The sequence below is a fragment of the Hemitrygon akajei genome, chromosome 5, assembly GCF_048418815.1.
Source record: "Hemitrygon akajei chromosome 5, sHemAka1.3, whole genome shotgun sequence".
In the NCBI taxonomy this organism is placed as follows: Eukaryota; Metazoa; Chordata; class Chondrichthyes; order Myliobatiformes; family Dasyatidae; genus Hemitrygon; species Hemitrygon akajei.
The window spans coordinates 42,723,327-42,748,885 of NC_133128.1; the positions used below are offsets into that span (position 1 = coordinate 42,723,327).

A 25,559-nucleotide genomic window follows, 5' to 3' on the forward strand; every position below is an offset into this window, starting at 1 on the left:
ACTTCCCATTCCCATTTCCACATGTCAGTCCATGGCCTCCTCTACTGTTGTAATGAGGCCACTCTCAGGTTGGAGGAGCAACACCTTACATTTCATCTCGGTAGACTCCAACCTGATGGCATGAACATCTCGTAATTGCCCCCCTTCACTATTCCACATTCCCATTTCCCTCTCACCCTATCTCCTTACTTGCCCATCTCTTCCCCTTCTTCCATTGTCTTCTGCCCTCTCCTAGCAGATTCTCACTTCTCCAGTCCTTTATCTCTTTTCACCAACTTCTCAACTCCTTACTTCATCGGTCCCTGCCCTCTTGGTTTTACCTATCACCTACCTCCTCATATCTCTTCCTCCCCTCCCCCCACCTTCTTACTCTGATATTTCTGTTTTTTTTTTACCAATCCTGATGAAGGGTCTCTGCCTGAAACGTTGACTATTACTCTTTTCCATAGATGCTGCCTGTCCTGCTGAGTTCCTCCTGCACTTTGTGTGTGCTGCTCGGATTTCCAGCGTCTGCAGATTTTCTCACATTTATCATCTCAACTGCTGGTTCTTAAATAGTTTAACAAATTTAACTGAAGTTTTTCTTAATTTTAGGTGGGATCACAAATGGATCTCTTGGCACTAACAAAATACTCTGACATTTATTATGACATTTGTGAGAGTAAGCGTTCGGCACGGACTAGAAGGGCCGAGATGGCCTGTTTCCGTGCTGTAATTGTTTTATGGTTATATGATTCTCATGCTCTTTTCTCCATCCCCTTCCTTGTTGATCATAACTATGGAGTCATATTGCCTACTGCAGCTTCTATGTCTTATGTTTTCAATTCCTGTGGTGGAGTAACCAGACCTGCACCCACTACTCCACCTGTGGCCTATTTAATGTCTTATAGGTTGTTACACCGACAACAGAGGTGATTGGAGTATCACAATGTGTAAGGTCTGCACATTTCTTTCCACGTTAGTTATAAGTGAACTTGATAGGTCTTCACAACTTTCAAACGGTTTCATCCATTACCATTCCTAAGATTAACTTCGTAAAATATTTTTCATTTGAATTTACATATCTCAGTAACCTTACTGCAATTTGTATCTTCAGACCAGAACACTGGTTTTAGTGAAATATTCGATTCAGAATGTTAACGTCAGTGTTAAAACCAAAAGCATTAACTTCTGCCTAAGCAAGGTCCTGGACCCATCCACTGCAATTTGCCTGTTGCCACAATAGGTCTACAGTGGATACAATCTCACTGGTTCTCCACTCCGCCTTGGATCACCTGGACAATAGTAATACCTACATCAGGCTGCTGTTTTTTGACTACAGCTCAGTGTTCAACACAATCATGCCTCAGTTCTAATCAACAAGCTCCATAACCTGGTTGCCTGTACCTCCCCCTTCAATGGATCCTTGACTTCATCACTGGGAAACCACAGTCTGTGCAGATCGGACGTAACATCTCCTCCTCTCTGACAATCAACACTGGCACACCTCAAAGATGTGTGCTTAGCCCACTGCTCTACTCTCTCCCCACCCATGATTGTGTGCCTAGGTACAGCTCAAATGCCAATGGCACAATTATTGTTGGTAGAATTTCAGAGGGTCACAAGGAGGCGTACAGGAGCAAGATATAGTAGACCAGCTGGTTGAGTGGTGTTGCAACACCAACCTTGCACTCAACATCAATAAGACCAAGGAATTGATTGTGGACTTCAGGAAGAGGGAAGTCGAAGGTGCACACATTAGTTTTCATTGAAGAATCAGAAGTGGAAATAGTGAGCAGTTCCTGGATGGCAACATCACTGAAGATCTACCCTGGGCACAGCATATTGATGCAATTATAAAGAAGGCACTACAGTGGCTTTATTTCATTTAGAGTTTGAGGAAATTTAGTATGTCACCAAAGACACTCAGAAATTTCTACAGATGTACCGTGGAGAGCATTCTAACTATCTGGTATGGAGGGTCATAAAAAAGCTGCAGAAAGTTGTACACTAAGCCAGCTCCATCATGGGCACTAGCCTCCCAGCATCCAGGACACTTTCATTAAGAACTCGCATCATTTATGACATACCCTTTTTTCATTGCTACTGTCAAGGAGTGACCAGAGCCTGACGACATACACTCAACATTTCAGGAATAGATCTTCCCCCCCTCCATCAGATTTCTGAATGGACAATGATTCTGATACTGATTTTGATTCTGAATGTGTTTGGTCTCTGCCTGGCACCTCCATTGAGTTGTCTGTGGTTTTTTTTTTGTTGGATTACAATGTCTTGTAAGGATTTCAAATCGGTGGATCTAGTAGTATATTTAGAAATATGTATTTGTCACATTCTATAAATCTTAAAAAGGTAGTGTGTTGTTACCTTTTAATAATTGGATTAATGTTCAAATTTCTTAATATGCTTTGCAAAATATGTCATGTTTTTCAAGTCCCAGAACCCCAATCCATTAAATGTAATCACTGTCTTGTTTAATATACATCAATAAAGGAAATTCATGACTCAAATATTGCCTGTGTTGTTGAAACAAAACCTGGATTAGAGATATGCCTTCATTGCTTGGGGCATCAGTACATCTGAGGGTACATCTAACACAACATTCTGTGCCCGTTAGTGCAGCATGGGATTTGCTAATGAGATAGCCTGCTGAAACAGAATCAGATCATGCCAAAGTCACTCAGCAAGTTACACAATATCTGGGAAAAGAAAAACGAAGCCAGCATTTCAGTCTGGTGACATTTCTTCAGAATTAGAGAAGTGAGTTGCAGAATGGGCAAGAAATGGAAAGGAAATGTCTGGTATGGTGGACTCCAGGGTTGTCCTGATCATTCTTTGGCTTTCAATGCTGGCAAATAGAGAAAGACAACAAGATAACATGATGGAGCTTGCATCACTTGCATAGGACACCACTTGTACAATGTTCAAAGTAAATGTATTATCAAAGTACATGCTGTGTATGTCACCAAATACTACCTTGAGTTTCATTTTCTTACAGGCATTCACAGCAGAAGAAAGGAGCACAATAGAATCAGTGAAAAACTACACCCAAACATTGACAAACAGCCAATGTGCAAAAGGAGACAAAATGCGCAAAAAAGGTTAAATAAATAAAACTGAGAACATGAGTTGTAGAGTTCTTGAAAGTGAGTCTATGGTTTTGCAGAATCAATTCAGAATTGAAGTGAGTGAAGTTATCCACACTTGTTCAGGAGCCTGATGGTTGCAGGGTAATAAATGAGATTGAACCTGTGGTGTGGAATCTAAGGCTCCTATACCTCCTTATCCGGTGGGAGCAGGGAGAATAGAGCATGGCCTTCAACATGGGAGTCTTTGACAATGTTTGCTGAGGTTATGTCACAAGTGAATGACTTTGAATCCGAATTGACCATTTGTGAAACAGGAAAGGAGAGTTGGCTGAAATTGTTGAATTCAGTACTAAGTTCTAACTGCTGCAACTGACCTGGATAGAAGGTGATATGCTGTTTCTGGATCTTATGTTAAGCCAAAGATGGAATGGAAGTGGAAATGAAGAATCAAAGTGACATGTGACTGCAGCTCAGATTCCTTTTGCAGACTGAATGGAAGTTTTCTACATGGTGGTCACAAAAACTGTGTTTGGTTTCTCTCATGCAGAGGATATCTTATTAAGATGGTAAATATCTACAATTATTTTGCTTCCTGAACTCTATTAAGATTTAGCAGAATTCATGAGGATTTGCCTGGAGGCTACACTGTCAGGTAGAATGCAGTGAATTTCAGTCCAAAATTCTCACCCAAATTCTTGCCTTCTCTCTGATGGCAGTCATCACACATGTTATCATAATTTAGAATTGTTTTGAATATCATTCCTCAGGCGGGATAAAGAAAGAAATATTTTTAAAAGCTTTTAAAGGATGGTGTATCAATACAACATAAAAGGTCCATATCAAAGGCATTTAATTGCAAATAACTTAATAAATTCTTTACAACAACAGAAGGGCATTTGCCCATTGTCAGAACAATTCCAGCATTCAGGTTTGAGCTGACACCTAGCAACTAACTATTGAATGCCAGCTAAGACCTCTAAAAAGGACATGCTTAATTATATCCCCTTGATATTCAATCCATTGAATCTTCATTACCAGCACTCTGGTCTCATAAATTAGAAATATATAACAATATCTACAAGAACAGGTCAGAGACTGTATACTCTGGCTGCTGGGACACCTCTTAACTAATGAAACCTTTATATCATCTACAAGTCACAATTAAAAATGTAGTGGAAGTTTTTCCTTTTCTTTGCTAAATTTAGCCCCAAGAAAGCCTCGAAGTCCAATAATACCATTTAATGTGAATATCTTTTAATTGGTGCCCCATTCACCAGTGAACTGGCATCTGCAGCATAGACTGCAATAACTTCACACCTTCAAGTGTGTGACCTACAAGTGAGATAGACAAGGGTAGAAACTGCAACGTTGAAGCAAAAAAATTGCTTCAAATCACATACCGTGCTAACTTGGAGATATATCAACATTACTTCATCTTTTCTGGGACTAAATTCTGGAACCTACTGCATATCACAGTGGGAATACACTAGTTTTCTGCAGAGGTTTTGATGTAGGGATGTAGGCGGATGTTAACAAGGATTTGGTGATAGGTTTTTCTTTGACAGCAGTAATACAAGTTATGACCTGGTGACTTCGTTATGTACTGTCAGGGATGGACTCATTTTAATTATGAGGAAATGGAAGTTGTAGGTGAGATAAATAATTGTTTTCTACAACTAAATTATTTCATTATAGGCTATTTGTGTTAAACACCTACTTGCCTAACAAAAACAATAAGGAATATAAATTCAGGCTTATACAGTACAACTGTGCCATCAACCTCAATTTTAAGTTCTTTTCTGTCCCCACAGAATGCAACCTGACATAAAGGTACTCTGGCATTTTGTGTTTTCATATTGGATTACTTTTGTCCATAGGCATTTGATTTTTAAATGCAATAAAATTAGCCTTGATGCTGTGCTTTCACTTGCAGAAACCTTGTGACCTACTGCAACCTCAAGGCTTTGGCGGAAACTGGAGTTCAGATTTGTAACATGATCGTGGGAGCATGACAGCTGGGCTCCCATAGCTAATAAACAAAATGGAAGTTATTATTTCATGTCTTATGTATATTGAAACATATTACATCATGTCTTTTGGAGAATTATACTTGTTTTCCTTTATTTTGCCATTTATTTTCTCATTGCCTCTGATATTGTTATTTAAAATGTAAAAGTACTCTGTTTACTTTTATCTTAATCTTAAGTGCATATACTTTTATCTTAATTGAAGGATATTTATTATTCATCATGTTGGTTAATGACTGAGACAATGTCATAATTTAATATGCTTGGAAATAGCATTTTAGGGGATTAATAAGTTGTTGTCTTGGTAGTATTCCAAACATCAGAGGTCATTCCAGAAGCTCAAATTTAGTTTATTTTTAATACCATACACATTTATCTAAATATAAATGTGACCTCTTCATGAGCCAGACATGTGTATTATTCAGATCTAAGCTGGGAGAACTAAACTCAAGTTCTCGGCATCATTCAAGGTAGGTTTGGATTGCTCATTTTAGTTTTTTTGTGAAGGTTAAATGTTAATACATGTGCTGCATATTAAGTTGCTTCTTCAAAAAGTATTTTGTGGCCTGTGAATAGTGTTGTTTCAATTGGATCTTGTGATCTTGAATAATATTCAATAATTAAACAAAACAATGCAATTGTACTTGAAAAGCTGAAGATGGATAACACACTGACAAATGAGTTACAAATTTTAAATTAAGAATAATAAAGACAATTTTGATTAATTTATGCTCTTCACTAACTACCAGTATTACAAGCAAGGTGTTCTGATTATAGTTGTGTCTTGTCATGCCAGCCTTTGTTTAACTCAACAATCTAATTATTAGTACTGTGGTAGAAGGGAATAACTTCATTATGTTCTCCTATGTTAGCCTGGAAAAAAACTACCTTAAATAATGTGGGAAAATTGTGAGTATATGTCTCTAAAATGGAAGCTCGCCATTTTGTAGAAAATTGTTTCCTGCTGCAGGATTTTAAATTGCCAAGCAACATAAAGGGCCTTAAGATTTAAAGTACCAAAGAAAAATGACGTCGCCTTGTAGCTATCAAGTAATTGGTTACATACGAACACGTCTCAGATTTTGCTCTTGGACTACTAAATTTACTTTTCTGCAGAATGGTCATACAGTAGGAATATTATTTAGCCAACACAAAATAGGAATGAATTAGTTGAAAATAGCAATTCCCCAATTAATCTTTTCTTGGGCTAAAGTCCACCAGCAGGTGTTTTAATGAAATGTATATTTTATACTGCATGATCAGTTTGTTCACTTGTTTTTTTAGGGAAAAAAAGGAAACACATTGGGACAACTGCTATTGTAGAATGGTAATCACAGAAATAGAATTCATGGAAATACAAAGCACACAAAAGCTGTTTGGTAATCAGGTCTATACTTGCCTTCTAAATGAACCTCCTCTGTTCTCATATCCTGCAATGTATGATGAGCTCAGTTGTTTTAGCCCCAAGAATTGAGACTATCCATTCTACCCTTCCACTTCCCTCTCTTCCTCTTCTTGACTAAAAAGATGTTCCTTTTTGTTTCTTACCATTCTGATACTGAATGCACACCTTTTTGCAATTCCTAAATCAATTAAAACAGTACCTAAATTGACCAAGTAATACAATTTCTGTGAATCCCTTTAAAATAAGAATAGGATTGCAACTCATATAAAACAATTATTTTTCATTTTATCTCTCTTTTGGTATCAAATTTGTTTAAATTCATCTTAGTTAGCCTACAGTCATTCCTCTATTTCTCAATTTGAGGTACATTGTTTCTCCTTTTATTTACAAAATTCTTTGGTGTTTTGTTATTCTTGCTTCATTATTATCAAATAGCAGTTGAAGAACAAATTTTTACAATCTTAAATTTCAGGAAAATATCTAATATCAAGATATGTTTACCCAATAAAATTTGGCCTATAATCTCATCTTGTTTTTTCTTGCTTGGCTCTTGCAAGTGCTTTGTCACTGTAATTTGTTATTCTTTCTTACCAACAAACTCACTAATTTTTCATGCTCATTGTTATGTCTTTCTTGTCATCTATTTTTATTCTCTAGCCTTCAATATCAAAATAGTCATTTGAACTAGAAATCACACTTAAAACAAATATGGAACAGAGTGATCCATGGGTATATGAACATAAGTTGTTGAAAATGGTAGGGCAGACAGAGAATGTGACATGAAAGCAAAATAAGATTTTGGGTTTTATAAGTAAAGACATTAGAACATAAGAGCAAAGAACTCATAATGAACTTTCATAAAACACTAGTTCAGCCACAACTAGAGTTTAATGCCCAGTTGTTGCCATTACTATTTACGAAAGACAAAGAGGCTGCAGAAAGAAAGGATACTGTAATAGTTCCGATGATGAGAAAGGCTGGAGAAACTGCAATTGCCTTTCTTGGGAAACAGGAGGATAAGAGCGGATATGACAGAGATATATAAAATTATCAATGACAGTCAGGGTAGATAGAAATTGTGCCCTTTGTCAAGAACTAGAAGACGTAGAATAAAGCTAATTGGCATAAAGAACCAAAAGTGGCAGTGACTGCATAGAATCTGGAATTCACTGACAGGAGAGTATTGGAAGTGATTCAGTTGTAGCACTCAAAAGGGTTAAGTAATTGAAAGGAATCAAAATTGTAGGATTATTGCAATTTTTCCATGGTTGTCACAGACTTTATAAAAATAGTCGTGGACAAGTGTGTTCCCTCAAAATAATTCAGAGTTTTCCCCGAACAGAAGCCCTAAGGGCCAAATCAGAGGCATTCAGGTCTGCCAAGCAAGTAAAGTACAAGAGGTCCAGGTATGATCTCTGGAAAGCCATCTTACGAGTGAAGTGGAAATTCCAAACTAAACTTGAATCAATGAAGGATGCTTGACTGTTGTGGCAGGGCTTGAATGCTATTATCTCTTACAAAGTGAAATCAAGTGACTTAGGTGACAACAAGGCTTAGTTTCCAGGTGAGTTCAATGCCTTCTATGCTCGCTTTGACCATCAAAACATGGCGCCTCTGACAGCCTCTGATGACCCCATGATTTCAGTCTCTGAGGTTGATGTGTGAGCATCCTTCAGGAGAGTGAACTCATAGAAAGCATCCAGCCCAGATGGGGTGCCTGGTCAAGTACTAAAGACCTATGCTGATCAACTGGCTGAAGTGTTCACCAATATCTTTAACATCCACTTTGGTATCTGAGGTACCCACCTGCTTCAAGTGGGCCTCGATTTGTGCCTAAGAAGAACATGGCAACCTTTCTCAATGACCATCTTACATCCACTGTGATGAAGTTTTTTGAGAGGATGTTGATGAAACACATCATATCCTGCCTGAGAAGTGACTTGGAACCACTCCAATTTGTTTACCAGCACAACAGGTCATCCGTAGATGCCATTTCATTGGTTCTTAATTCAACATCTGGATGCATTTGTTAGGATGCTCTTTGTCAATTACAGCTTAGCATTGATTACTATCATCTCCTCAATCTAATCAATAAACTTTAAGACCCTAGCCTGAATACCTCCTTGTTCAATTGATCCTAAATTTCCCCACTTGCAGACCCCAGTGAGTTCAAATTGCAATAACATTTCTTCCACAATCTCAGTCAACACAGGGCCACCACAAGGCTGTGTGCTTAGCTCCCTGCTCTACTCGCTTTACACTTTTGACTGTGTGGTTAAGGATAGCTCCCATGCCATTTTTAAATTTGTTGCTGTTGGCCGAATCAAATGTGATGATGAATCGGCATTTAGGAGGGAGATGAAGAATCTGGCTGAGTGGTGCCCCAACAACAACCTCTTACTCAATGTCAGCAAGACCAAGGAGATGTTCATTAACTTCAGGAGAAGGAAACCAGAGGTCCATAAGCCAGTCCTCATTGTAAGATCAGAGGCGGAAAGGATCAGCAACATTAAATTCCTCAGAATTATCATTTCAGAGGATCTGTCCTGGGCCCAGCACATAAGTGCAATTATGAAGAAAGTATGGCAGCACCCTTACTTACTTAGAAGTTTGCTAAGGTTCAGCATGACGTCTAATACTTTGTCAAACTTTTGTAGATGTGTGGTGGAGAGTATATTGACTGGTTGCATCACAGCCTGGTATGGAAACACAAATGCCCTCGAATGGAAAATCCTACAAAAAGTAATGTATGCAGCCAATTCCAAAACACTCCCTGCCAGCAAGCACATCTCAAAAGAGCACTGTTGCAGGAAAGCAGCATCCATCATCAGGGACCCCCACCACCCAGCTTATGCTCCCTTCTCACTGCTGCCATCAGGAAGAAAGTACAGGAGCCTCAGGACTCACACTACAAATTCAGGAACAGTTATTATTCCTCAACCACCAGGTTCTTGAACTAGTGGGAATAACTTCACTCAACTTCAATTGCCCCATCACTGAACTATTCCCACAAACTATGGACTCACTTTCAAGGGCTCTTCATCTTATGCCCTCGATACTTACTGCTCACTTATCTATCTATCTATCTATCTATCTTTTTTTTATTTACGAAGTTTGTTTCCTTTTGCATATTGGTTGTTAGTCTGCCCTGTTGGGGGCAGCCTCTCTATTATGGTTCTTGGATTTATAGAGTATGCTCGCAAGAAAACAAATCTCTGGGTTGTGTATGGTGACATACATGTACTTAGATACTAAATTTACTTTGAACTTTTGAATTTTGAATTTGAAGAATGGTTCATGTATATTTTGTAAAATGGAAAATTTAAGAGTAGTAATTCAAGAAATATCTTTCCACACAAATAATGCTACACACATGAAATAGATTGCAGGTTAAAGATGAAAATGCTTGAATTAAAGAGCAGAAATCCAATATCTTTTTGAATGAATAAATGAAAACACGCTTCTGCTATTCCTCACTTCTGATTATGTTATGAAAATTCCTTTCAGGCAAAATTTATTTTGACCATTAAACTCCGTTTCAAATTTATCAAGTGAATGTTAATTCTGTCAGTTGAAATGCTGTTTCTCCCTCTACAACAGGTCTTAAAATATCTTCTGGAAATCCAAGGACTGAAAATAACTCAAGTGATTATTTCTAAAAATGTTCAACCATAACACTAATTCATTCGTTCATTATGTGCTGTGTCGATAACACTAATTAGCTATATTATATATTGAGATTTAGAATAAAATGTAAGAAATTAACATATCATTTTGATGTTGGTGATGTATCATGATATTGAGAAGTTACTATGGAGCTCTTTAATGAACCTTATACTTATTTTTGACTTCAGCGAATTGGTATTGCTGGTAGAATAATGAATGCCTTCCTCATTCCCATCACAAAACACACACTACTTTACACTTATCATACATAAATCATATTCTATGGAAGTTGCTTTTAAAAGTTAAACTTTAAAAACATTGAAAACTTTTGCTGTGGTTTTTTTTGTAAAATATTATCCTCAAATGTGTATGTTGAATCATATCTAATGTTTTCTGTACTCTTTCAGATCAAAAGAAAGGATTAATCAAAATGGTAAGAAACTACAATTTTTTAATGTTTTAAAGATTAATCAAAAATTCTTAGTGTAAAAATAAATGAATACAATTTCTAAAAGTTTTGTCTCTGTTATTTTAAGTAATTTTTAAATTTCCTAGACAAGTAACATTTGAATCTTTTAACATCTTTCTTGCCTAATGCGATGATTACACGATGACACTTATCAGAGTTCACCTTGATCTCTCCTCCACTACTTGTTTGCTTTGAGCACTGCAGCTTGAATCATGTTTTATGACTCTTCTTTTAAAGTTCTTGACTTCTTATTGCCAGAAAGAGCTTCTCACCGAAATAAAATGTTGATATCAGGATAAGATTTTTTAATAACTGAGAAATGGGAGAGAAAAAGAACTAGGGAGACTGTATTTATGTTCCTGTCCAAGGGTTTTGGGGATGAAAGTACTATATTAGTTCAGGAAGTGGTTTTCTTAGAAGGTAGAAAAAATAGGGTAGCAAGGAAGAAATTGATTTAAGTGAATGAGAAAAATATTAAATAATACAATGTGACAAAATGTGATATTTGTAGAAATAGGTAAGCAGAATACGAATTAATTGGTGTTATGGAATTAAATATTGGAGCTCAGAGGGATCTGGGTGGTCTTGTAAGAGATGATTAGGATGGAAAATGAAACCTTGACCATTAATGCATGAAAGATGAAATACATGAGTAAAGAAATCTTGCTACATCTTGAAGGAAAACGTTTTAGCATTTATTTAAGCATGGCCTGTTAATTTAAGGAAGAGAAGTTCACCATATTAATTGTTGGGATGGAGTTGGTGACAGAGAGCAGGTTAGGTTATAGAGTCATACAACACAGAAGTAGACTCTTTTACCCAATATGTCCATGCCACTTATCTATACTAATCTTATTTGCCTGCATTATCTATAGTCTTCTATACCTTGGCAATTTATTTACTTTACGAGATGTTTCTTAAATGATGTGAAAGTATTTACCTCCTCTCTCACTTCAGGCAGCTCATTCCAGATTCCAGCTATTTTCTATTTGAAATAACTTCCCTTTCATTCTACCTCTCAGTTTATATCTATTCCTCTTGCCTGCGACTATACCACCATGATCAAAACATTTTTACCATCAACTCCATCTATCCTTCACATAATTGTATACATCTCTATCAGGTCAGCCTCAATTCTCTGCTCCAAGGAAAACAATCCCGGCCAGTCTAGTTTCTCTTTATAACCTTAATTCTCCAATCCAGAGATCCTAGATAATCTCCTCTGCATCCTCTCCAGAGCAATCACATCTTGTACTGTGACAACCAGAACTGCACACAATACTCCAATATACCGGCTGGGTAGCCTCCAACCTGATGGCATGAACATTGACTTCTCTAACTTCCGTTAATGCCCCTCCTCCCCTTCTTACCCCATCCCTGACATATTTAGTTGTTTGCCTGTTCTCCATCTCCCTCTGGTGCTCCCCCCCTCCTTTCTTTCTCCTGAGGCCTCCTGTCCCATGATCCTTTCCCTTCTCTAGCTCTGTATCACTTTCACCAATCACCTTTCCAGCTCTTAGCTTCATCCCACCCCCTCCGGTCTACTCCTATCATTTCGCATTTCCCCCTCCCCCCACTACTTTCAAATCTCTTACTATCTTTCCTTTCGGTTAGTCCTGACGAAGGGTCTCGGCCCGAAATGTCGACAGCGCTTCTCCCTATAGATGCTGCCTAGCCTGCTGTGTTCTACCAGCATTTTGTGTGTGGTGGTGTTTGAATTTCCAGCATCTGCAGATTTCCTCGTGTTGACACAATACTCTAGGTGTGACCTAACTAATATTTTATAAAACTATATGTACCAGATGAGAAAAGCTTGAACAGAATGGGCCTGTACTTTCTGGAATTTAGAAGGATGAGTGATGTAACATAAGGTCCTGAGGGATCTTGACAGGATAGAGGACATTTCTGGAAGAGGAAGTCTACAACAAGGGCACAAAACCTCAGGATATTATGTTGTCTAGTTTGAGATGAAAATAATTGTCTACTCTCAGAGGAATGCAAATCTTGGAGTTATGGATACTAAATAATTAAGTATATTTAAAATTAAGGGGGATAGATTTTTTTGCTTTAGTGAAATAGGGCTGGGAAGTGGACAAGACTGAAGATTAGATCAACATGATCTTTCTATATGTGCTTCAGGCTCAAGAAACCAAGTGGCCTACTATGTATCCTACCCATATGCTTGATATGTATGATATATATAGACATGATATTCATGATAGCTCCAGGAAACAGGAATATAACAACAGGAGATATTATTTAGCATCTTTTTTCCAATGACCATCAAATAGCCCTTTGCATGATCCATTTTTATTCTCCATTCATTCCCATCAACTCTCCCAGTTTCTATAACTTAGAAACACATTAGGGGCAATTCATTGCGGTCAATTAGCAAACCTGCTTGTGTGTCCTTGGGATGTGGATGGACACCCATGTGGTCACAAACTCCTGTGTAGACAGCACCAGAGGCCAAGACCGCACCAAGTCATTGGAATTATGAGACACTAGTTCTACTAACTTCGTCTGCATCTAACCAGACTCCTGTCACAAAAAGTATGGATGTGGTGAGCTGGACAGCTAGTTCCATGTTGTGTGTCCTAGGGAGGCAATTTGAAGTTTGTTATAATGGTCTGAAGTTGTTGCACTTGCCGAGTAAAGCAAAATTGAAGTTCCTTATAATCTAAAAAGTTAGTCTTTTAAGAGTGTTCCATAGAATCAGGGCTGAGTTTTGAAATAACTGATGAGTCCTTATGAAGGATCTACAGATTTTTTTTTCACAAGTTGGACACACAGATTTTTAACTAGGCTCTTGCTTAAGATCTTAGTAGTGTTTATTTTTTTAAGTATTATTTTCACATGTTCTTACTGCATCCTTGAGTTTCCTTTGTAAAAACCTGAAGTGCTCAGTGCCTTCCTGGGCATTCTTTCACCATTTTAATCAGGGAGATGGTCAGGGATTCCCATAACTTAGTGGGTATGGCATGCTTTACTCAAGGACTTTGAGAATATCCTTTCAAGTGTTTTGTCTGTCTACATGGAATCCTTTTGTCTCACTAGAAATCAAGATATTTGTTTTGTGGGACTGTTGTCCAGCTTACAGACATGGTGGCTCACCTAGAATTACAGCTTCAGTGCTGGGGATGTTGTAGATGCGGCATTGGTGGTACTTAAGTAGTACCTTGTAGGGCCTTCTGCAGGTTTCCCATCTCTCCGGAGCATTCAGGAGGGTAGGAATCATTTCTGCTTGGTGCTCATGACATTGGTAGTGGGATTTTGGTCATTTTATTTGCTGTTTGAAGTAGGTTTAAAACTGTACTTGTACGGTGGAAGAGGGGATGAGTTTCATCACATTCTCCTTCATTGATGGGTGGAATATTGCACACAGAAAGCAAGTAACATTTTTCAGGGAGTGACTTATAAATATTTGATTTATATTTTAATGCATGATACACAGTTGCATTCAGATTTTGATTATCTTAGTCTAACATTGTAGATGTACAAAAATATTCACACCCACCACATAAGTATATCAAATCAGGCAAACCAACTAAATTAATAAAATGTCTTTTGCTTTTGTAGATCAGAAATAGAAGTTTAGCTCCTCGATTGCACGTGCATTGTGAAAAATGTTACAGTCGTCACTGTAAAAAGTCATTTGAACCTTCTGTTTCCTGTGTGGTTATCAGTTGTCCTTCAAAATGTGGTGCTGTTTTTCATCAGTGTAAGGAAAATGAACACACTCTATTGTGTCCTCTGGAACAAGTTCCTTGCATAAATTCGGCCTTTGGCTGCCCCTTCTCTATGGCACGCTACAAACTTTCCAAACATCTTTATGTCTGCCCTGCCAGCATTGTTTGCTGCTCAATGCAATGGAATCGCTGGCCAGCCAATGAAGAAGATATAATAATGAATACTGTAGTTAAAGAATCCCTGAATCCAGAGAATTTAGAGTTGGGCACTGCAATGAGGGATCAGAGAATAAGTTTCAATTCAGTGAAGATGGCAGAACTTTTTCCAGAGATGGCAGAGATTGCTGATGAGAATGATTTGGATCTGAAAGAAATAGGGGCAGTAGGAGGATCACATGTGGCCTCTGCTTGTATGGATAGTGGTTGTCCGGAAACAGGAATAGAAGTGCATCAAAATGGAATCGACAAAAGCAGTACTGATGTAAAAGACAAGGTTGAACTAACCCAAGAAGAAGAAACAATAGAATCTGAGCAAGCAATAGATATTTCCAAGTACACTTCTTGGGAGGGTATCTTCAGTAAGGATAAAGGTGGCTGTATGACTGAAAATGCAACTACAGAAGTTATAAATACTCGAAAGATTGAGAAAGCAAACAGTGCTGATAATAAGAAGAAAACGACTGTAAATGAATCCAATTCATCAGGCTCATCTTTGTCGGCAGCAATAGAAAAGACAGGTGAAGCTCCTTGGCAAGAAGGAGTTCTCGATAGACTACAATCTCAGATGGATAGGAAACATTTCGATATGTATTTGGCGCATCATGGCAGCATGCTTATTCGATTTGGTCAGATAAAAGCATGTACACCCAGAGAAAAAGACTTTGTTTATGGAAATCTGGAGGCCCAGGAGGTTATAACTGTCAATACATTTAAGATTCCAACCAGCTACCGAATAAACCGTGAACATTATAGAGACCGTATGTCACGCAGGAAAAAAATGGAAACCAAATCTGTGGACACTTCTGACCTCGACACAGTGAATCGTCAATATGATGAAGTAACTATTTCCTTGCTTTGCTATTTGGAGAAAATGCAAAAGGGCCATGCCATAACAGAAACAAGGGTCACTGATAGACTAGTAACTGATACGGCGACTCAGACTTACTCTTTTCCTTCTGCTCCTTTTGGCCGTGATGTGGTTTTGGCTGATGTAGCGGCAAAGAAAGCCTCCCACCTATATTTGCAACTTCAGACAGAATGCATCACAAAAAGATATAGCAAGTCGATTTCTATCTTTACATTTATGTGTCACCATTTCTTCAGGCGAGATGAGTTTGCATCACACTTTAAGAATGTACATTCAGATATTCAGTCATCCCTGAATGGATGGATGGTACAGAAATGCCCTTTAGCTTACCTTGGCTGTTCCTACATGCAACAGAGATTCCGTCCCTCCACACTGAAGGCAACGATGATCTATAATCAACAGCAAAATGCATTTGCAGTCAAACCAGATATTGCTCCAGTTTTGTGTCGGAACCACAATAGAGACATAAAGGCATGGGAAAACAGGAAGAATTTACTTTGTTTAAGCAGTCTTCCATTTGAGATCCTGAGGCACATTGCAAACTTATTGGACAGCTACAGCCTAACACAGTTGTCCCAAGTGTCTGTATTGATGAATGAGATCTCCTCTACATTACTGCAAGAGCGTGGCATGGTCCATCTTGTCTGGGAAAAGAAAAACTACTCACATGGAAATTTTTCTTGGAGAGCACGTAAAAGGGCAAGTACATTTCATTATGTTGATTGGAGTTTTTAAAAGAAAACAATTAAAACCTTAGTGGCTGTCTTCTTGTCTCTATAATTGACATATAGAATAAATATCAGGGACTTCAGGAGCATTAATGTCTGGAGAGAACTTAGGGTGCAAGTCTATTTAATGCTGAAAGTGGAGATATATTAGAATAAGGAAGTGAGGAATATATTTGGTATACGTGCTTTTATTCATTGAATGTAACATGTGGGACATCATGTTGCACCTGTATGAGTTAGACTGCACTTAAGAGCATCCTGTACAATTCTTTTGTCCCACTAGAGGAAAGATGTGGTAGCAATAGATAGATAGATAGAGAGAGAGAGAGAATGAGAATTATCTGATTTTATTTCTTACAGAAATGTTGGAGGCTGAACTGTGACCTAATGGATGTTAGAAACATTGAAGTGCATAGATATGATAGATAATCAGAATCTTTCTCCCAGGGTAGGAGACTGAAATTAGAGGCCCCAGGTTCAAGGTGAGAAATAAGAAAATTAAAGCAAATCAGATAAGTTTTTCATACCAAGGGTGGTGGCTACCTCGATCAAGCTTCAAGATGGCCTGGGAGGGGCAGACAAAACTACAATGGATAAAATGCATTTGGGCAGGTACTTAGACAGGAAAGACCTGGAGGATCATGGGCCTAATGAGGCCAAATGGGATTATTGTAAATCAATGTCACAGTTGACATGGATGAAATGAGCCAAAAGGACCCATTCCTGTGCTGTACAATTCTATGATTTTCTGAAGTACACCAAACAATCTTAACTTTAAATCTTAAGGTTTAAATCTCCACATGATATTCCAAAATTCTTTGCCAAATCTTCATCAAATTCAAATAAAAAACAGTAGATTTTTCCCCAGGAAGAAAGCAAAGCGTTGAATCTAATACATATGTAATCTTTGTATCTGCATACTGTTTGTTTTTCTACAAACTTTACACAACTGGGTTTAGTACATAGTTTCTCTCTTATAAGATAGGCACATCACTAGCAAGGATAGCATTTAATTCCCACCTACTAGTCATCCTTCAGATCCACGACGAGTCACTCCTTGCACATCAGTTTTCTTTGTAGTGAACAGTGGTCTACTGTATGTTGGGATTGCAAAGATTAAATGCAAAGGTGTTTGTTGCATTCCATGCACCTGCATTTCTCGTCCTTCTGAGTGCCAAAGCTAATGGGTTTCAAAGGGTTGTCAGAGAAGCTTTGCTGAGTTGCTACTGTGATTTTAATAGGTGGTAGACTTTACATCCATTGTGCAACAGTAATGGATGAAATGAATGTAAAGGGTGAGATCTGAGTGGCAGTCAAACTGTACTCTTCCAGACAAATAACAATATTGCAATTAGAAAAATAAGTTATGGCACTTTTGCTAAAGGCAATGACAAGATAAATGAAAGTATATCGCAAATAAAGGCATGTGTATTAGAACTGACTTATTAATTACCTATGTTCTACTGGATAATTTTAATTAAGAAGAGAAATTATATCCTTTTCAAATATTGAAGACACATTTTAGAGATCCTAAATGGTTTTCTCCACCATCTTCTTTAATTGTCTTATCTATTATTTTCCTGAACCCTCTTTTCCTTTGTTAAAATCTACATCTTTGAGCAAACTTTTGGTCCTCCATTCTATGGGGAAAGAACTTATGGTCAATGTCTGGATACTTCATGCCCAGGCTTGTGTTTATCCCTGTATAAACATTGGAAGTTCCTGGGAAAACTCCTTGTGGAGTGAGAGAGCCTTTTATACTTCAATAACAATATGACTGAAGTGTGGGAGCCAGTCAAGCCCTCCCCCTGCCCACAGTAGAGAAATGTAAGATTTTGGCAACTGACTAAGTCAGGCTTCCAACTTAACTGGAATTGTCAAGATTGTTAAACACTTAAAAGAACTACAGAATATTTCTGGGCCATTGAGAAATATTGAAATACTGACAAAAATCTCTAAAACAAAAACCTGGAGAATAAGAGAAAGAACAATGCTGAAAGTCAAAAAGTTGAAAATATTAAAACACTTCTGAAATTTCTGAATACTTTTAAACACTTCTACATTTTTAAAGACTTTAAACATCTAAGTTATTGTTTTTTAGATCCAGTGTCCTGTCCACACAGAAAGAAAATACCAGTACCCTTTGTTCTTACATAACACAGGGCCTTTCAGCACACCTGAAATAAGAATAAGACCATAAGGCATAGGAGCAGAATTATGCCATTTGGCACATCGTGTCTGCTCCGCCATTCAATCATGGCTGATCCTTTCTTCCCCTCCTCAGTCCCACTCCCCAGCTTTCTCCCCGTAACCTTTGAATACCTGTCCAATCAAGAACCTATCAATCTCTGCCTTAAATACACCCAACGACCTGGTCTCCACAGTTGCTGATGGTAACAAATTCCACAAATTCACCACCCACTGGCTGAAGAAATTTCTCCGCATCTCTGTATTAAATGGACGTCCCTGAGGCTGTGCCCTCTTGTCCTAGACTCCCCTGCCATGGGAAAATACTTTCCATGTCTACTGTGTGTAGGGCTTTCAACATTTGAAAGGTTTCAATGTGATCTCCCCTCATCCTTCTAAATTCCAGCATGTACAGACCCAGAGCCATCAATACTTCTTCTAATGATAACCCTTTCATTCCTGGAATCATCTTTGTGAACTGCTTCTTGACCCTCTCAAATGCCAGCACATCTTTTCTTAGATGAGGAACCCAAAACTGTTCACAATACCAGTGCCTTATAAAGCCTCAGCATCACATCCCTGCTCTTGTGTTCTAGATCTCTTGAAATGAATGCTAACATTGCACTTGCCTTCCTCACCACCGATTCTACCTGCAGGTTAACCTTCAGGTTCTTCTGCATAAGGACTCCCAAGTCTCTTTGCATCTCAGATTTTTGGATTTTCTCCCCGTATAGAAAATAACCTGCACATTTATTTCTATTTCTACTACCAAAGTGCATGACCATGCAGGCATGGTTATACTATTTTGCTATTTGAGTATTTCTTCATTTTTGGAATACTACCTCATTTTGCACCTTCCTCATTTTCCCAGAAACTCATGCCATTGTTCTGCTGTCATCCCTACCAGCATCTACTTCGGCCAACTCCTCTCTCATACCACCGTAATTTCCTTTGCTCGACTGAAATACTGCTAAATCAGACTTTACGTTCTACCTATAAAATTTCAAGCTGAACTCAATCATATTATGATCAGTGCCTCCTAAGGGTTCTTTTACCTTAAGCTACCTAATCAGCTCTGTTTCATTATATGACCCTATCCAGTATGGCTGATCCTCTAGTAGGCTCAACGATAAACTGCTCCAAAAAGTCATCTCCTAGGCATTCAACAAACTCACTCTCTTGAGATCCATTACCAATCTGATTTTCCCAATTAACCTGTATGTTGAAATCTCTCATGACTATCATAACATTGCCCATTTGACATGACTTTTCTATTTTGTGTTGTAATCTGTGGTCCACATCCCAGTTACTGTTGGCAGGGCCTGTATATATCTGCCATTAGGGTCCTTTTAGCCTTGCATTTTCTTAACTCAACCCACAAGGATTCAACATCTTCTGATCCTATGTCACATCTTTCTACTGATTTGATGCCATTCTTTACCAGCAGACCCACGCCACCTCCTCTACCTTCCTATCCCTCTGATACAACGTGTAACCTTGGACATTTAGCTCCCAACTGCAACCATCCTTCAGCCATGTTTCAGTGACGGCCACAACATAATCTCTGACAATCTGTAATAGTGTAACAAGATTATCCACCCTATTTCTTATACTCCGTGCATTGAGTACTGTATTTACTACCCTTTTTCATTCTGCATCTCTAAAGCACTGACACTCACACCGCTGACTGCATTTATGTCCCATTATCTGCCTGCTCTTCCTGATAGTCTGACTGCACAATATCTTTGCTTTTTTACTATCCGTCCTAAGTCCCTTCACTCTGGTTCCACCCCCCCCCCCGCCAAATTAGTTTAAACCCTCCTGAACAGCTTTAACAAACCTGCCCGTGACAATACATGGCATTTTGCCAAATTTTCCATTCCTGTGCTGATTTCCACATGAATTTTAGCACTGCCTGCCTGTCATCTTGTAAGCAATGCACTGTTAATAGTAATTTTGGGACTAATGTGTTTGCATATACAGAAATCCCAAGGTTACTGTCAGTGATGCATGATGATATTAGAATATTTGTTGATGTTGCCCTGTCAATACCTTCTTATGTGATTTGATATTAAGATTTGATGATGCCTGTAAAGCACCTTGGGATGCTTTGATACATTACTGGTTATTTACTCCTTGCCATTGCTTTTCCATTGGCATGTGGTATTTCTTGAAAATACCAGCAGTAATCACAGTCTACTATTAAAATATTGCTAAGTGTTGTTCAGAAACAAAATGCTCTTCAATAATTATTACATATTCAATGTAAATAATAAAAAAAATTAGAAGTTAAGAGCCTTGATTTGCTACTTTCCATTACCAAAGCAGTCACTGATAGAATGCTGACCTTCATTTAGTTCTCCTCTATCCATAATCTCTGACGGTTTAAAAATAACCAGCCTTGATTGTAACATTACTAAATCTGGGAAAAGCAATTCATGGCATTCAGGCTGTTGATCACATGCATTCTTATAGTCTGTTTAACTCATAGCTAATAATAAAGTAACACTACTGATAATACATAGTATAATTCAAATGCTAGATAATTTATCTGTGTCAGCACACTGTCCTCAAAGACACCACAAAAAAAAAACAACTTTTCAGTTATTACTTCTGGCATTTTAGAAGGTGAGGGAATAATTTCAGGGTCCATGAAGAGCACATTTTGCTGGTGTTCCATTTTCACAATGAGAACAATGGTGAGGCCTTTAATGTTCAGCTTTATTATGGTGTAAATCAGAAAACAACCACACACGAGAGTAAAAGTGAAAAAAAGAATGGAACTTACTGTTTAATGAACTTGCTCCTTCACGAGTGTACTATGTGGAATCTTGCCTAGATAATTAGGATCATAATATATGTTAAGAGGCTGAAATTTCAATATTTACCCAGTGGAAATCCACTAAACATTCCTGAAATAGCTTGTCCATTCAAGTGTCATGACATTTAATAAAATGATAGGTATTAATTACTGCAAAACAAAGATTCTGGGAATGAAAACTAACTTCCATTCTGTGATCCCATTCTGCTGTCTCTGATTTTAAATTTTTAAATAAACATATCTGTTTCCTTACCTCTTATATAATTTTCCTTTTTCAGTTTTTTTTTGTTTTCTATACATAATTTTACATTTATTTAAAGATTCTATGTTTCTATTTTTGGTTTTGGATCTGCATGTCTCATTGAAGATTCTTAAACCCAAGTAGTTGGAATTATGTAGTTGCCTTTTTTTACATTGATTCCTATCTGCTTCTTAGGGCTCAATAAATTTGATACCAATCAAATGTGCACAAGAGTTTTGTGAGCTAAATGAGACATACAGTTATCAGATTCTGCAAAATCATTTTTTTGGAATGTAGGTGTTGCTGAGAAGACTTACTACTGCTATTCTAACTGAGAATATTTACTATGTTATTTTAAAGGAAGAAATTGGAGAGTGCTGAAACAATAGAGTATGTAGAGCAGACACAGAGGAGAGAGGGACACAGGGGTTCCCAACCTGAGGTTCATGGAGCCCTCGGTTAATGGTAGGGGTCCATGGCATAAAAAAGTTAGGAACTCCTGGTCTAGAAACAGTTGAGGAACTTTAATCAAATCTGAAAAACCAAGAAGGTAAGCATGATTTAATTGGGGGGGGGGGAGGAAGGGGGAAAGGGAATTGTGCTGTGCCTATTCTAAAGATGAGTAGCTGTTCTTTGAGTTTATGATGAGTATCATTGGAAAACAATATGGGATCAAGGATTGAGGCCAGAGTGGAAGTAGGATGGAAAACTAGTGAGACAGATAAATGGAAGTTCATGGTCACCCTTGCAGTCTGAAGCTGTTCTGTAAAATTTTTCTCAATCTATTTTTGAGAGAAGACCACATTGTGAGCATCAAATGAGATAACCTAAGTTGGAAGAAGTGTGAATAAATTACTGTTTTATCTGTTTGAGTCCTGATTGGTGGGAAGAACTGATTTCCTTCCCTAAAGTATCAAAATGAACTTGATGTTTAAAATTCTTGAGAACTTCATGATCACATTTACTGATTAACAGCTTGTAATTCCATTTTTTTTAAAGAACTGAATTCAAATTCAGTAACTGCAAAGGTGGAATTAGATTTCATGATTTCTAGATTGTCCAGGTATCTGGATTACAAACATTTCCAACTACTGGATCTCTAGCTATATTGAGCGACATGAATGCAATCAATGCTGCTCATTCTGTAGAGTTTCCTATATTTGAAACAGATGATATACCTGCTAATATATTGTTCCCGGTAGTGGTTTACTTTGTATATGTAAGACAGTGTTAGTTTTTGAATAAATCTTATTAATATTCCTTAAGGAACTTCGGTATCTTTTACTAAAGTACAAATACTACCTAATTTATTTTAAGAATTTGTGATGATTATCCTCAATATAATCACTGTATTGCTATATTAGGCACTTACCAAACTTGGCACAGAGAGTAATCAGAAACCATCAATCTCTTGTTCTGACACATATGATTATTGTTACCTGTAGAGATCAGAGGGAACTTCTGAGCAGATCTGATATCCTGTCTCCTGTCCTGTCCCTTCCCTTCCCTACCATTTAGTGGTTCAGGAGTGTACAAATTGACCAGAGTTTGTTTGTGGTTGTGGATGGGTCCAGAGTGTAAGACCCAAACCAAGAGGGCATTTATAATCTCCAAATTTGATTAGACTTTACATCTTTAGGATTTATTTGCTTAACCATAAGCAACTTCTTCTAATAAGCATTGCAATTGGGCAGTACACTCAATGGCCACTTTATTAGGTATGCCTATCCATCTGCTCATTAATGCAAATATCTAATCAGCAATCATGTGGCAGCAACTCAAAGCATAAAAGCACGCAGACGTGGTCAAGAGGTTCAGTTGTTGTTCAGACCAAACATCAGAATAAGGAAGAAATGTGACTTTGACTGTGGAATGAATTTTGGTGCTAGACAGGGTGGTCTGACTATTACAGAAACTACTGACCTTCTGGGATTTTCATGTACAATAGTCTCTAGACTTTACAGAGAATGGTGCCAAAAAGAAAAGCATCCAGTGAATGGCAGTTCTGTGGGCAAAAATGCCTTGTTAATGAGAGAGATCAGAGGGGAATGGCCTGACTGGTTCAAGCTGACAGTAACTCAAGTAACTACACATTACAATAGTGGTCTTTAGAAGAGCATCTCTGAATGCACAACATGTCGACTTTGAAGTGGTTGGGCTACGCAACAGAAGACAATGAATATATGTCAGTGGCTATTAGGTACATGAGGTGTCTAACAAAGTGGCTACTGAGTGTATAATTAATTATTTCATTTTACACGTTTTCTATTAAAATGAAGTGTCCTTGTGAAGTTTTATTATTAGAAATGAAAAGGACTTTATCATCAGAAGTAACTATTTTTAAATAGGAATGTCAATTCCTCCTTTCTATGAGCAGCTAGATTTCAAGTGAACAAGTATGACTCAAAATTAAAGCATGATGGAGTATTCAATGGGTTTACTGGTATTGTCAAAACTTTTCAAACATTGCTGTGAGCAAAAGAAAATGATCATAATTAGCAGACTCATACTGTAGCAATCTGTGGATGCTAGTACTTTTCCCCGAGGATCTGATTTGGGTACATTGAATCATGAACTAGCAAAGACAATTATAGAAAATATCTGCATGAGTCGTTTTGGATATAATTAATGTCTAAAACTTCTCAATCTTTAGAGCTGCTTTGACTGATTCCTCCCCTTTGTACAAATATAAGATACTAGAGTTAAGCAGAGGTTCAACTCTAAGATATGGAAATCGGGTTTAACTGTTTCCGAGCAGTATCTTCTAGGGAAACGCATTTTGCTCTTCTTGACTTCTTATCTCAAACCAGCTGTTAAATGCTGCATGATAATTAACTAAAGTGGTTCTTTAGGGTAAAAAGTTCTCTTATTAGTTATTTCATGGAATTACCTCTTTACAACAGTGAATTTTAACTTGCATAATTTGTCTTGCAAACCAAACCTCGAATTAATAAGACTATAACTTTCTTTTTATTACAGAAGTGGCAATACAGCTCTTTCTTTTCCACAATCGAGAAATGGAATTTTAATGACAACCCCAGCATGGCAGAACATCTGAAAACTTGTTCATACTATGTAAGAGAGTGCAGATCAAAGCGTGTCCCTCTCGTCAGCATGTGTAGAACTCAGAAATCAGAACCTGAGAAAAAGAGCCTTATTCATATGTTTAATACAAAACAAACAGCAAATAGATTTTCCAACCTGATTGCATAAGGTTTTAGTGTCTTAATCCTAACTTTGTTACTGTTAATTCAGTACGTGAAATGGTTAGTATCACAGTTTATATTTAGGGCATTTAAAATGAAGTCATTTAAAATGTATTTGTAACAATCATGTGATGCACAATTGTATTCTGCTTGTTGCTTAAACTTCAGAGAGGATAACATTGCAATATATATAATAGATACTTGTAGGTTATCCTCATGTAATAAAACAAAGTGCATAAACAATTTTAAACAAGAATATTAGATTAGTTTCATGGAGATGTATCAATAGAAATAGATAATACATTTGTATTAGGTATTTGCTTTTATAGTCAGAATCTGATTTTCTCAGATAACGCCATGTTGGAAATTTAAAATGTATATCACTGTTAATGTGGTACATGGTTCTGCCAGCAGGTTTCTCTTTTGCATTTCAGACTGCTGTTCCTTCATGTCTCATCAGGGTAGGTTTTTGGAAAAGTCAGCTGTGGAACCTTCAGATTCGAGCCTGGAATTGAATGGTAGAAGAAGAATAACTCAATCTGATTTGTTTCTGTACTTTTACTTTTAATTAACTATAGAATTATATGGACAGAATGAAATGGGAAAAGAGTTATATCTAAATAAAGTTCTGCTGTATTAAAGTTGAAAATAGGGCAACTTTGCTTCTTCAGAGAATTGCCTGAGTTATAAATCCTCTGAGATCTTCTGAGTCTTCAGCTGGGTGTTACTGTTAAAAATTACTCTTTCTTTGCCTCCAACACAATGCTATAATCATCCAAAGTCTTTAATGAACTTTCATTCACAGAACACTTTCACTTCAGTGGCTAGAATTTTAGAAAGTAATATGGCATCTTGCATCTTCCAACAATGATAAATCATATTGAAGATCATGTTGCATGCCAAGTATATTTTTTAAACAAATTTACAAAACAAGCAACTATGATTTA

The 25,559-nt window shown here is 37.5% G+C and overlaps 1 protein-coding gene across 3 annotated transcripts; it reads left to right on the forward strand.

Moving 5' to 3' along the window:
• The first annotated feature begins 5,529 nt into the window (after nt 1-5,529).
• On the forward strand, nt 5,530-25,233 carry LOC140727692 (F-box only protein 40-like). 3 transcript variants are annotated; one of them, XM_073045353.1, is made up of 5 exons: nt 5,530-5,583; nt 10,592-10,617; nt 14,233-16,128; nt 24,386-24,481; nt 25,047-25,233. In XM_073045353.1, exons 2-5 carry the CDS (start codon nt 10,615-10,617, stop codon nt 25,125-25,127), a joined length of 2,076 nt encoding a protein of 691 aa, XP_072901454.1. In that variant the 5' UTR covers nt 5,530-5,583; nt 10,592-10,614; the 3' UTR covers nt 25,128-25,233. The 3 variants fall into 3 exon arrangements, with proteins under 3 accessions (XP_072901454.1, XP_072901453.1, XP_072901452.1); XM_073045352.1 differs by having other exon boundaries at nt 25,073-25,233; XM_073045351.1 differs by having other exon boundaries at nt 24,386-25,169.
• The last annotated feature ends 326 nt before the right edge of the window (nt 25,234-25,559 follow it).